This window comes from Magnolia sinica, chromosome 13, assembly GCF_029962835.1.
Source record: "Magnolia sinica isolate HGM2019 chromosome 13, MsV1, whole genome shotgun sequence".
NCBI lineage: Eukaryota > Viridiplantae > Streptophyta > Magnoliopsida > Magnoliales > Magnoliaceae > Magnolia > Magnolia sinica.
The window spans coordinates 29,700,117-29,715,024 of record NC_080585.1 but is presented as its reverse complement, the minus strand read 5'-3'; the positions used below and the strand labels follow the sequence as shown (position 1 = coordinate 29,715,024).

General features: G+C 38.8%; 1 protein-coding gene across 8 annotated transcripts in view; it reads right to left on the bottom strand.

The window, feature by feature from the left end:
• Positions 1-9,266, bottom strand: part of LOC131223415 (regulator of telomere elongation helicase 1 homolog) — an 89,340-nt gene extending 80,074 nt beyond the window's left edge. For all 8 annotated transcript variants that reach the window (XR_009160444.1, XM_058218823.1, XM_058218826.1 and 5 more), the window contains exons 1-2: positions 8,954-9,266; positions 4,444-4,703 (exon numbers count right to left, since the gene is read on the bottom strand). Coding sequence is in view for 7 of the 8 variants with exons in the window: in XM_058218823.1 (XP_058074806.1) it covers positions 4,444-4,703; positions 8,954-9,055 (362 nt within the window). In the remaining variant the exon portion in view is untranslated. The remainder of the gene's footprint in view (positions 1-4,443; positions 4,704-8,953) is intronic.
• Between the last annotated feature and the right edge of the window lie 5,642 nt (positions 9,267-14,908).

Sequence of the window (14,908 nt, the reverse complement as noted above, 5' to 3'; positions counted from 1 at the left end):
TATGAAGAATGCTTGGGGGGCACTCCAATGGAGTTTGGTGGTGCAGAAGAAGTAAAGTGCCACACTAGAGGAGCTAAAGAAGTGGTTAACCGATGGCGGAGGGGTGGAGGATCAATGTTCTCTCAAGCCTCTTTCAAATAATGGGGTCTGAGTCTTTGTAAGTCAAGGGGAGGAGATTGATTGGATTCTCATGGCAATGGCGTTGTTCAAGGACAAACCAGTGGAGCACCTCAATTGATTGATCAACGGATTTACATTTGGATGGGATGAAGCTTTGTTTAAGATCTAAGAGATGCCCCTTGAACCATGGTTCATGGAAGCCTTCACAATTATCAGTTCACACACTGGACAGGTGGCGGCGGGAGTGGATTCAGCTATCGAGGACAAGAGATAAGATGGGCGAGGCTGTGTGTGAGGAGGAAGAAATCGGTTCCGATGCTAGAGAAGGTTGTCGTCGCGCTAGAGTATATGAAAATAGCAATGAGGGTGGAAGAGTGGAGGCTTAAGAAGCGGTGGAAGGAGGAAGGAGCGAGGGTGGATTTAAACAGCAAGTCGCCAATGATGGTTTCTACAGCTACTCGAGGAGATGAAGGTGTACACATCCCATGCTCCAACAACGTACCAAAGGCCAAAGGGGATGCATGGTGCGCATCTCCTCTTTGTCAGTTGCCAAGCAGTAGGGAGGTTGCGGAGAAGGAGAAGCGTGGTCAGTTGTCAAGGGGAGAGACCTCAACATTCGTGGGGGGTGAAGGGTTTGGGATACATGGAATCCAAGCTTGTCACCTTGGGGAAGATGTTTACCTTGATGTGTTCGTAAGAACAAGTCTATGGCTCGAGCGCTTGAGCCTGAGGGGCTCTAAAGGCACATGTAGGGTCAGAGAGCTTTGTTTCAAGTTCGGGTGACACATATCCAAATATGTTGATGAGTGTTGTGCTCAAGACCATTATAGTGGAGAAGCATTCACATGTTCCTCCTTTGGTGCGTGTCTTTATCCCCTGGAATGACTCGTGTGTTTTCCACTCAAATCAACACACACGTGAGAGCTTTTTAAATCGCATTTCGAGAGATGACCTCTTATTTCCAGAGATGGAGTCTTGTGTCTCGACACTCGGCTCCTTGTTCGAGTGGAAGAAGGACTCATCTCTATCTCTGCAAGCTTCGGGGGAAGGAGGTGAGCAGAAGTGAGGGTGTTTGCATTCTGGTATTAGATCCCCAATAGTTCGCATATGGTGGCGACTTGAAGAAGGATGTTGACTTCCTTATTCTAGATATCCTACAGACAACGAATAGTGATGAAAGCTAAAGGGATGTTCTTAAAATCACTCCTATGAAGGTGACGAGTGTTGAAGGGGGAGAGTCGGAACCATGTCAAGTAAGATCAGATGATAAGGAGGGAATTGATGGGAACAGGATGTCCAACCACGTTGCAGTCGAGGTGGGAAAGACGTGAGCCAATGAAAGCCCTGATGCATGTGGGGAGGCAAACCGAATTCAGTCGTTTCATTCTTGAGATAGTAAAGTCCATTAGATTCATGCCCTCCACCAATCATCCTCCCCGTCTTTAAATCCTGAAACTCACAATAAGAAGGGAAATTTTTGACAAAACAATTCAGGAATTTGGTTAGTTTACTTACAGATAATAGACTCAATGGGAACTTTGGAATATACAAAACTGATGACAGTGAAAGATCTAATGTAGGACATACAAAACCCTCACTAGATACACTAGTTAAAGTGTCATCGGCCAAGGTAACAGATGAAATGGATGAAGATTCGTCTAACTTGGACAGCAAATTACACTTACTAGTCATATAATTGGAAGCACCAGAATCAATAATCCATGGAGTGCACTCGGAAAATGTAAGACAAGATGTACCTGACTAAGCAAGGGTAGCAGTGGAATAAGATACATGAGTGGAATGATTTTCAGAAGCTTGGCATACTCTTCCTCAGACATAGTGACTGTGTCACCTTAAGTACTTGGCTCAGCGGGAGTGGCAGGATTAGATACATAACCTTCTGAACTATCCTCCAAGGAGTTGACCTGACTAGCCCAGGCAAACTTTTCATGGAGATCCCAGCATGAATCAGTATTATGATTGTTGAGGCCACAATGGGTGCAATGACGATCATCACGACCATGACCACGGCCACTTCCAAATCTACCGCTTCGACCATGGCCACCTCCAAATCTACCGCCTCGACCACAGCCACCTCCAAATCCCCCATCACCTCTGCCCGTTGTAGAAATAAAAGTTGAACGATCTACTAAAATGGAACTTTGAGTAGACATGTCAGCCGTCCTCTGTACTCTGGCGAATGCTTCTGTTACTAAGGAAATTTCACAAACTCCAAGAATTTGGGACCTCACAGACTCAAACACAAGTCGAAAGCCAGAGAGAAATTTAACAACACGAAATTCCTCCCTTTGCCTAAGCATAACCTCAAAATTTATTGACAACGGTTGATATACATTCAACTTTTCCCACATGCTGTGTAGGGCATAATAATATTCTCCCACACTTTTATCTCCCTATTGAAATGCAAATATATTCTGCAGGAGTTCATAAATACAAAATAATTTTTTCTCACCAGAATACATCTCCTTCAAGGTGTCCCAGACATCTTTAACGGTCTTGAGGAAGACAACATTGGCACTAATATGTAATTCCATGCTATTCCACAACAATGCCTTAATTTGGGCATCCTTTGCCACCCAGTCATCATAATTTGTCACAGTGGTATTAGGCTTGGGGGATGTCAAATATTTAACTTTCCTCTTTCCAATCCAAAAAACTTCTACAAATGTGGCCCACCGTAGATAGTTTATGCTATTCAATTTCATTGATGTTATTTGGAGGGGCACTAAATCCGATGAAGATAAAATATTGCTCTTGGGATCATTTTTGGAATCCATCTTAATAATAACAACAATTTTCCTTCCACACAAATTCTCCAACAAATTGATATACTAAATCAATACCTGATTCTGACCTTCAACTTGTCTCGATCAACACAATAAAGGAGGGTCTTCATGAACTTCTGAATTTTCAGCCCTTGAATATGATTTCATGCTAAAAGAAACTTAACGTAGATTATACATTGGATGAACGATGGCCCACTTTGTCCCATCATGCGTGTATAATGCAAAAGTGGGCCTTACACATACTTGTTAAACACGATTTCACCACCCATCACGTAAGGGTACAACACCTGGAAGAGATTAGGTTAGATCAGCCCCAAACACTTAGGGTTTCCCACTAGAGAGTGTCAAAAGAATAAAAAGAGAGGAAATACGGTAAAGAAGGGAGATCAAGAAACAAAACCCGGATCAAAGTCGCTCTGTTTTATTAGTAGGGCTTCACTTAAAAGGAAAAATTATAAAAATACCCTTACACCAAGAAACATAAATAAGCAGACTACCATAGACTCAAAAGCTCATGTATACTTAACCCATGCACAGACTGAACCCAAACATGATGGTCACAGGTGTGATCATGCCACATGTGTGAACACGTCACATGTGTCCACATGTGTGATGACATCACATGTGTGACCATTCTAACAGAAACAATCAATCAAAGCGGGATAGACCAATGCCCACCAAACATTGGAAGGATCTTCCCCCAAACATTCAAGGCAAAGCTACAATAGATGAATAAATGATTGACCAACTCAGCATTCTCGAGAGATATGGGACAGCCATTCATCACGATGTTCCTGTTTCTAAGATGGTCAATGGTTAGCATTTTGTCATTGGATTGCGCTCACTGATTGATCCACTTCAAAAGGAACCATATGACCTGACTGTAGAAACACCTAAAGCATCCAAACCCCAACACCAGTTATCAACAAAGTCAGGAGATAAAGCCGTGTACAATCCCACTCAGCCTCGCAACCAAGAAAAATCCTCCACTTCCTAATTCATAAGGTTCCTTCTAAAAGAAGGGGACCAAACAACCGCATTTCCTCTTCAAATGAAGCACTAACTAAAGTTTTCTTCCTTATTAACCAATACATAGTTTAGGAAAATCATGGAAGATAGCCCTTTAGTCACACCATGGTTCTGCACAAAATCTAATGTTACTACTATCACCCACCTCATATTGGCAGCCCCCAGAGAAATGAAGGGTCACAAGCAAACCAGCCTCTCCCAAATCATACTTTTGTACGAGATTATACTTGCAATCACATCATAAGTACTTGTATTGATTCCCAAGTGCAAATAACATGGAAGTTGGTAGCAGGGATTCACACCTATATCCCACTAAAATGTAAACAACCGAACAACTTCACCTATTATATTAGCAATGAAATTGTTTCAAATTATTTTGTAAATGAGAGACTATTTAAAAACAGAAGCAAACGATTGCTTAGAGCTCTTTTTTTTTTTTTCAATTTTTATTGTACACGAGATTTGTAAGCCAGTAATCACTCCTAACCTGTAATTGCATGTCTTTAATTCTCGAATTACTTGTTGTAGCTGGCTATGAGTGCGTGAGGTGTATATTATGGTAGGTAGATTTGGCCTCACAGGCTCCTCAGAAGGAAGATCAGAGCTTTTGTTGCCAAAACTATGGCCCTTCCCTTCAGGCAATCCAGTTGAGAAAGCACCCAAACTCTTCCTCCAAGCCAATGTAGCACAGAGTAGACATAAAGTCTTTCCCGTTCCAGTAGGACTCTCCAATAAAGCATTAGATCTCTAGCACAACAGAACATAAAACCATCACTCTTCTGGCAAAAAGAACATCAAATCTTGAAATTATAAGAAAATAAATAAATAAATGATTAAAACAAGAAGTTTATAACTTTGAAGTGAATGCACATGTCCTTTGCAAGATAATTAACGAACATTAAATCAGACCAAATAAGAAACGATACATGCATAGGAAGCTTTATTTGGCCTCCTACAAATACTTGAAGTTTGTAGCATTTCCTTCAAAAGTACCTAGAACATATCAACTTGACCGCTTAAAACATCACAATTGCAATTTCAGGTGTAACTTGGGATTTTCTAGCTTCTAGAAGAATATGCTTAACCTAAGATTAACCGCCTATCCAACTCATCATAAGAGGATACACTGCTGGCACTTGATTTGGATTTCAACATTATATGGGTCCTTCATGACAATTGGCATTGACATACACAAAGGAACCCTATGGTCTAGCAAACCACACAATCAACTTCTCGTGACTATGTATCATACACAATCAATTCTGGTGCCAGTGCACTACATTTGTGTGTGTTTTTGTGAACATAGGGTTGTTAAGGGGGCTTGCAACTGGGCAACTAACCCCCTACCTTGCCTAGGCAGCCACCTAGAGAAGATGAACATGGCTGTATATTATGTACATTATGTATAAATATAATAAGGCGCGCTTGTTTCCCAATTACACTAAAGGAAAAATATGATAGAAAAGTGTGCTGGTGTACTGCAGATGGTAAGTATAACAAAAAGAGAACCAATCAACTACAACCCTTTTTATACAAGCATTTTTTGCCTTGAACTATATTTTCGAAGGCAAAATTAAAAACCAACATTTCAAAGAGAGCAAACAAATCGCTTGTAGCATACAGCTGGTCTGTAGGTGATCATTCCTCTTAAGAAAAACATGGAGATGTTTCCTGACCATACAGTTCAAAACAAACGTATCAAACTTCCATCACCACCATACAAGTGGTCACAAAAAAGGTATACTAAGACACGGATGGGCCATGATATGAAGTTCAAGTTCTATGACATGATGGTCTGATCATTCTCAAATAAACTGACGAAACGTTCGAGGATTTATAATCAACTTCAAGGAGCCCAAACATCAATAGTTAGGAATTTAGGGTCACCATGGTCTTCCAACAGCAAGGCCCACCATATGGATGGTGCAAAACTCCATAACTTCCGAGTGCGAGGCCACATGCTTAGTGAAGATGAACACTTCATTAAAAGTAACCTCTACAAAATTTGTAAAGAAATTCATGAACCCTTTGCGGAAGAGAGAGAGAGAGAGAGAGAGAGAGAGAGAGAGAGAGAGTTCCACTTTAGGATGTTAAAACCAACCTGATCTCTATGATTTAAAAAAGAAAAGAAAAAGAACTCCAATCTATGTGAAGTGGACAAAATGTAAAACGCAGGAAAATAATTTCTTCTTACTTTATTAAAATACACAAAATGAAAATGACATAGGGAGTGTTCTGCCTACAACTATTAAAAATGCCCATTTGTGGCACAATGGAATCTAATTGGGGGAATTGCAAGAGAGAGAGAGAGAGAGGAGTTTCTTGTGAGAGGTTTCCATGGACATGCCTCCTATTATCTAAGTAAATATACAGTATGCGTTTATTCCTCTCTAGCTTATTCCTAAAATTAAATGGATTTACTTATTGTTCATGACACAAGTGCTATGCTTTTATGTCAGAACAAGTGACATTTCTTCTCTATGTTTTAGTTAAACAAAGCACCAAGTGGATATTGTTCAACTGAAAGGATTGATCCCGGTCATGATTCTCAGCCCTGCTGTTAGCAACCCAACAAGGAAAGCAATGGCAGACAGTCAAGGAAAACTATCTAGGAGTGATAACACAAAATTGGTTGGGAGAGCAATTGTTAAGAGATAGGCAGGTGTTCGAAGCATTTTGATTAACATTGGCAATCAACAGACATGTCTTCCAGGGATGATGTGGAAGATTATTAACAATTGCCAAACACCAACAAGCATTTGCCTCTAAGTATAGATTCTTCATCGAAAGCTATATTGACAAGTTGCATGCACAAGAACTCTATTAATGTCATTAAAACACCCGAAGTGGGCATGGATGCTCACAATTCCGACATCAGCTAGTGGTCATCGAATAAGAAGGTAACAAGCTGAAACAGACACTTCTAGAGACTGATTCTAACAACAGCCATATCTTAATATACTTTTGTGTGCAGAACAGTGGACATTATTTGCATGCGTTTTAAACTCTAATCAATCTTCTAAGATTGAGTAATTTCTAAGATCGAATAATGAAAATAATAAATCAACCAAGGAAAATTGACCTCCCTAGATACCGAAATTTCAAGAAATTTCATAGAAGGCATTATATAAGTATTAACATTTCTACACAGTCACCCATGCCTTGGATGTGAACTGATGCATTCCAAACCAAAGGTTCCCATAAAAATGCACAAAAGGGTCGGTGGGGAAAGATATCAGGATAAATGTGAGATGGTTTCACACAGTTCAACTAATGTGCACATTGAAAGGCGTATGCATTACACACAATTGTCTAGATTGCACTCTACTTTTTTCATCCCAAATCATCAACCCATTTTAGGACTCTAACATCAAATCGAGACTAAATTGAACCTGCTCGAAAACATACGGAATTACCTTCTCACAGATCCCAGTATCGTGGATTCTGACGTCAAATAGGCACGATATGGACAAAGCATAGTAGCACAGCATCATAGTAGGAGCCAAGAGTTAAGGCGATTAGATCATCCTAACAGTCCCCACATGGGTGATGGGTCCAAAAGCCTAAGTGCTCTAGGGGTGGACTCTAATGGGGTTTCTGAAATTGGGTTCAGTTTGGAGTTTGCCAGTTCTAGAAGTTTCTATATTCTAGAGTTTAAAATTGTAGTTGGTCCAGTTTCCTAAGGGACCATTTAGCACCTTGTATTTGAGTGCATTTGAGGGAATTTGGTGGGGTTGCCCCAAATCCATCTTTTGGCACCATGTGTTTGGAGGTAAATGGAATTGGAGGTATTGAAATAAACGGTTTTGGTGTGGTTTGAAATCTCACCTTGTTGTTGTGGTTCGAGTTTAATGGGAGTGAAATGCCTTTTTTTGCTCCCCTTTTAGAGGCAGAAGAGTCGCACATGTAGCAAAGATGTTGCCATGCTACTTATCCATTGTACATGTGGCAGGCTGATGATACCCCAAAACAATCCAATTATCAACTGCAACACTAAACTCACATAAATAGAATGATCCAAACTGTCCAAACATTGCCCATATATGGACAGTTTAAAAACATCGGTGAGTCACTCGTTTGTGATCCTTAAGTTTGTGGCTCACCCAACGCTTAGAATTTCCTCATTTTTTGCCAAAGTATATACTTCAATAGGCTTGTTATAATCATTCTATCAAATATAACATATGTATGCTAATTTGGGATATTAAAGCTGATTTAGTTGATCAAATTCAGGTCCTGTAAATATACTAAAGAATGCCGATGCATTCCAAATACAGGCACCCAATGGAAGGTTTAGATTACAGTGCATTCCAATTACAAGCTACCAAACACAATTGATGGTTTCAAATCACCTTGATTTTAGTGCAATTGTGATTTGGATTCCAAATTCAAGCTCCAAAACAGACCCTCAATAATAGAAAACTTAAGGTAACAGTTTTCAATCCTTTCTAGTAAGGATGGTCCCGTGAATCCATCATTTGTGTCCAACTACGAGGTGGAAAACGAGCTAGACTCATATGACCATTCACCGCCACTTTGAAAATGGTGGTGACCAATCCTCATCATGTGCTCCTCGTGTACGGCTCTCCAGTCCAGACCATTCAAATTGTGGTAAACGTTGTGTATGAATCATATCTCTAAAATTACATTGACGAAGCAATCCTAACCGTCCAAATGATAGCTATCAAGTGTATGCCAAACAATAAAATGCATGGTGATCCAAATTCCAAGCAAAAGATCAGATGGCACCATCATCGTAATTTTTAAATTATACTCCGCCCATAACTAAGCAGAGATTTGGACCGGATCAGCTGCCGTAAAACTATGCCATGTGTATGGTTGGAGGGTGATGAATTATCGTACAACTACAAGCAATCTTATTGCTTTTTTCCTTTTCTTTTTAATTTTGAATACAGACGAAATCCTCATAGTATAAGGAGAAGTACTTCTACATGGCCATTGAAGAAATGGAGAGAGAAAGAGAGAGAGATTTGAACCTCTTGTAAGGACTGGATGACCTTCTCCATGTAAACAATCTGGCAGTCGTAAGCTTCGAACGGGAAATCGACGTCGATTCCTCTGATCTTGTAGATTGGCATTTTTCTTCCTCTCTTCTCTCTTTGAGAGAAAATGCAGTTTTTTCGATTTTATTTTCTTTTTGATCCTTTCAAGAAACCCTAGAGAGAAGTCTGGAGAGAAGGGGGTAAATGAAGACGAACAAATCCCCTAAGCCGGTCAAGGTTTCCCGCCAACAAAAGGGCATTTTCAGTATTACGGAGCATATTGGCCAGTGCTTGAGAAACAGAACAGAGAAAGACTGATACTCTAGCAGAGCATGATGGATGATACGCAGGCACTTGGAAATACCTAGAATTCCACATTTGGCGTGTGATTAGTCAAATTAAACCGTCCATGTGATTTCACTGATTTATATGTATTATGAACCAAATATTAAGTTTATTCGATCATCGTAATGTTGCCTGTTGTTTTTGGTTTTCATATTTGGTCACGTGGTAGATGCTAGCATGCCATGATTGAATGTGCCTCTCAGTTCAAACCAAACAACTATGACCCCGGGTGTCAAGATAGACAGATATGTATGTAATCAATATTGAATAAGGTTGGTTACCTATTCAGCCACTTGTGCAATATTTTAAGATAATCATGGTTTTATCCTCTGGAAATGGGTTATGCATTTGTCTTTGTTTGAAATGATTTCTCCACATAGACAAAACAACAAAAGGTACATTCTTGTAGTCTTTCATGAAAAATATTTGCAAAACATATTTTTGGATGAAAAACTTTACTTTATACTTGAATTGAATCTAGCACATGAGCATAAACTCAACTAAAATTTAATAGCTATTTGATTACTTCTGCGAACTATACTAGAGAGCATAAATAGTTTATTATACTAATACAAACTACAGTAAGGAATGTAAAGAGCTAACTACACTAAGGAATGTAATTAGCTAGTAATGCTGAGGAGCATAAGATATTTGAAAGATAAGCTTAATAAATTTGTTTTGTTTGATATAAGACATATTTTCGTGTTGAATTCTCTTAATATTTATAGCCTTAAGCTAATCATTTAGATGCTTCCCACACTCTGGCGGTCACTATAACTGGTTCAGCATTACCTGCCTTCCTTACTTCCAAACCTAACATGTGTTTTGATAACCGCTTCAACACGATTCTTGTTCTTCGCTCAACTACTCAGTGGATGACGTGGCATTACTCGATGCACTTCAACTGTATTATTATATAATCATCTCCATATATTCTCAAAGACCTTCAAAATTACCACATAAATCCATCTTGATCACACTCAAGTGACATAGCTCTTCCTAACTAGCTCTTGCAATAATAGGCGACAATAAGGATGAACATTTATTACCAGATTGGTGGAAATTCATTCCAGGGTTTAAAAGTGACCAATGTCCAACATACATATTTTCACAAACAAGTGTCCACGAATCAAAAGATGAGATTAGTTTTTTTTACCAATTGATACTGGTGTTATGACTTTGAGATAGTGATATACATAATCTAGTCAGTTTACTTGAGTTAATATACACCAGGTACACTAATTATGAGTGTGTGTGTGTGTGTGTGTATCAAGTGTAATACACAGCCAGAGAATCATATAACTCTTCGGGTGCCGATTGGTTACTACCCCAACAGGATCTAGCTAGAGATCGAGGGTCCTATTAGGAGTTCTGTGGGGCCCATTGTGATGTATGTATTTCCTCCATGTTGTCCATCCATCTTGACATATCATTTTAGAGCACAAGCTCAAAAGGGAGGAGATTGAAGGCTAAAGTGGATCACACTACAGGAAACAGCAAGGATTGACAGCCTAACGTTGAAATTTCATGGGGTGATAGGAGTTTTGGACAAGTTAATATTATGTTTTACCTTCATTTATGTCCATGTGAGCTTAAGAACAGTTTGGATGGCAAATAAATATCCCCTAGGAAGTTTTTAACTACAAGAGTTCAATTCCCATTGCTCCTTTGTAGTGTGGTCACTTTAATTCGTCTCCTTCCCAGCTCATGCCCTAAATTGATTTTCAAAATAAATGAACACTGTAGATAAAATATATGCATCACTTTAGGCACTTGTGGTGTGGCACACTTTAATTTGCCTCCTCAACTCATGTCCTAAAATAATTTTCAAAATAAATGGACAACCTGGATAAAATGTATGCATCACTTAGGACTCCACAGAGCTCCTGACAGGACTGTTAGCCCATAGTTCATGATTAGGAAGGGATGAGTACTTACTCGGCACCCTAACTCAATATAGACATTGTCAGGCAACTCGCGTCAAGATATAATTTGTGATGATTCGCAGCACATGTGACCTCCTGGCATGCATTACTCACGTCCGGGCGGCTCATAAAGTACTTATGGGCACATGGGGAGTCAAACAATCAATCTAAACCACCCATTGATTTGACCCACTTCTCATTGTTGGCATGATAAATTTGAACGGATTAGCTTGTACCCAATGGAGGGTTATGATTGATTAATCAAATGGCTATCTAAAAGCTCGTGCATTGAGACGGTGTATCCCCCAATGTGTACTTGACATGCACCCATTGTGTCTAGTAGTTCATTGTATGAGACATATCCGACTAGGGTTGTATATGGGTACCCCGATTTGCAGCCAGATTTTAATGGGTTTGGATCTAAATTCTCATGCCTGTTTGGGATCCAACATCTTCGAATTCATAAAAACCGAACTTGCCTGAGCTACAGTTTGGGTATCGATTGGGTTAGTTAATTTTAACAGTAACACTACATGTAAATATTATTTGAATTGAGCAATGGCTATGTGTATATTTTGGTTTTGAAATGATTGAGATCAATTCAAGTACCATAGTAGTTATTGTTTGTATTAGCTCTGGGGTGATCACATGTGTAATGAATGGTTGAATTTTGATAGTGCCTGTGTAGGTATGTATGTGGAAGATGTGCTAAAGTTGTATTCAACTCATTGAACTGAATGCTTTATAACATTGGGGGCCAAAATAGTCTAATTAAGACCAATTTTATGAAGAACGGCTTGACTATTCAGCCACAAGTTGACAAAGAATCGGATAATTTATGAAGAAAAATATTAGTCATTTGAATAAGTTATTTTTTGCTTCAAAGACAATGACTTTGATCACAACCGTGATAGTTTGGTTGCGTTCATTGATAAAATAAGCATTAAAAAATTTTTAAAATAGAAAAGTACAAAAGTAAAAGGTTAAATGCTTATTTTATTAATATGAAAGTGAATATTTTATTAATATGAAAGTAAATATAATACAATCGATAGATAAAATAAATAAAACAAAAAAATTACAAGCGATAGTTTGAGTGGGTAAGGAGGTTATGGATAATTGACGGTCTTATGGACGTAGATGATCATGAGATGATTGTTAAAACTTGGACAACTCTAGTTTTGGTTAGTAAGTTTTTAACAAAAAATGATCACTAAAAGACTTAGAGGTTTGGGGTATCCGACGACAGGGTCATGGATAATTAACTAACCTAAATTCGACTAGTAGTACCGATGCATTAGATAAAAGTTGATAAATTAAATTAAGCTATATTACTTGATTTTGACTTGTTGTAAAATAGTGTTTGAAAGAAGTGAAGAAGTTAAACCAGACCAAGCTAAGCTGAGATAGGCATCTATGTGACATGAAAGATTAATTAGTAATGTTAAACTTAAAAAGTTATTGTGTCTGGATTTGCAAGGACCTAGAGCTCTTTGTTATGTGTTGTTTTTTTTTTAACCTGAGTTATGCGGTGGCCTTACGTACGATTCCTTAACTTTCAGGCCCGATATTTAAATTAATCAACAATCTTGACTTAGTAAAGTTATATTTTGAGATGAGGCCAATTACCCATTACATTGTCGTGTGTGGTCGTGTTTCTTTTTTTAAACGGCTTTTTTCCTACTTGTGCACCACTCAGAGGTTTATAATTGCGTGCAGTCAATTAATTCCAACCATGTGTCACTGGATACCACCGCCTTCGTATTGTGCTGAGTTATGACATCATGGATTTTTTCACTATTTTGGATTTCTAAAAATCTTTGAATTTTTTTATTAACTTATATTATCATTTACTGGCCGTTAACACTCAATGTTAATTTATACATGTGTAGAACTAGTAAAGAACCGCATAGGCCCGATTAATCAACCGTAAGAAGCCAACGAATCCGCCCGATCACTTGAACATCAAGTTTAGCCCCATGATTTACTCACATAGGGCCTAAATCTAACTGACCCATCGCTAACTAATCAAGAAAATCATAACTAAATTAAAGATTTAACCGAAGCCGAGTCAGACAAGGCCCGAATCTTGATTAATAAACCAAATGAACCCCGTTACTCTTTTAGCCTAAAACCAACGGCTTAGAGTAATCATGACTAAATATCTACTTTCACTAGTTATAAATAAGTCATACTATAAACATAGTTAATCCAAACCATAATCAGTGCCCACAAAAAATCTCAATACCTAATTCATTCCATAAATGCCCCGATTCTCCAAACAAGCTTTAGACTACTCGTTGGTGGGCCACTAGTTCCAAAACTATAGAATAATGTCCATCTTACTGGGCTTGACGCCCATCACGAGAGTCAGACAGGGGTACTTTTCAGAACCGCTTAACTTGAGTCGAAGGATGAGTGCATGAGAAGTGCAAATACCCTAAAGGAATGAGCTGGAACTTAAGTGAATTGAGTCGTCCACTCTTATGCAAAGTTGAGGATTTCGGACCGTCGGTTTGTGACCAAACTTCACTCGTGGAGTAAAGATATTTCTTTGCTCATATCCATATAGCTGCGGCCCCGATCGACTATCGGTGACCGTTGAATAGACTTTTAATCATATCTGTCGATCGGCGCGTTCAAATGAAGGGTCGATTGTGTCTGTGCGTAGATCATCACTAAGGCCAACTATCTAATGGTAGGTGTCGACTCCTACACCACATAGTGGGCCCTAGAGCTTAGAACGACCCTCTCATGGGTCTAGTATGGTAAAAACCAGGCCCTTGGGGCCATTTACACCAAATCTGGCATTGTAAAAGGGCCTCATTTGGACACCTCCTCTCCCCATATGATTTTGCCCTAGAGAAAAGAAAGAGAGAAAGAGAGAAGAGAGAAAAAGGAGAAAGAAGAAAGGAAGAAGAGAGAAAGGGAGAGTGAAGAAGGGAGAGAGTGTTTGTTTGGGCGAGGGAAATCTCGATGCTTGTAGGGTTGGTATTCCCTCAACCAAACCGGTGGCTACTACAAAACCTCCACCAAACCCGCCTATGCCAATAAGTGGAGGTAAGAATGGTATATTTTCTCTTCAATAGAGCAAGCTAGTATAGATTTCTAGGCATTAATGTTGTCTTTCTTGATTTGATTTCGGAATTGATGGTTTTACCTAAATCTCCAAACCCTAAGATCTCAAAGAATGGAAATCACCTCTTAAGGTGCGGACTATTGTTCTTAAGTGGCCTAATACCAATTATACCATGAGTCTAATGATTTTGATTGCTTGGATGATGTATTTAGAGAATCTAGAGAAAACGTAAGATTTAGATGTTTATTTGGGATTGTATGAAATTGTATATTTTGGTTAATTCTCATATGATGTTGTTCTTACCTCTTACATGATTTGGTACGAATTGATGAGCTCATGTTTATGTCTTGTTTGGTTTTTTCATATAATGTTGCCTTATAACATGTATGCCTTATTAATTCTTCTGCAATTTGGTTCTATGAAATGTAGAAAGTGCTTAACTTCATCACCAACTCACACAACACACATGCACCTTTATTCATGATATTGTTAGCTTTGCTTGTTAGGAAAACCTGAATTGTATGTCGAGAAATTATGAAAACATGATATTGTTTATGCTAGTTAATAACCCATGTTAGTCGGCATGCTACACATTACCAC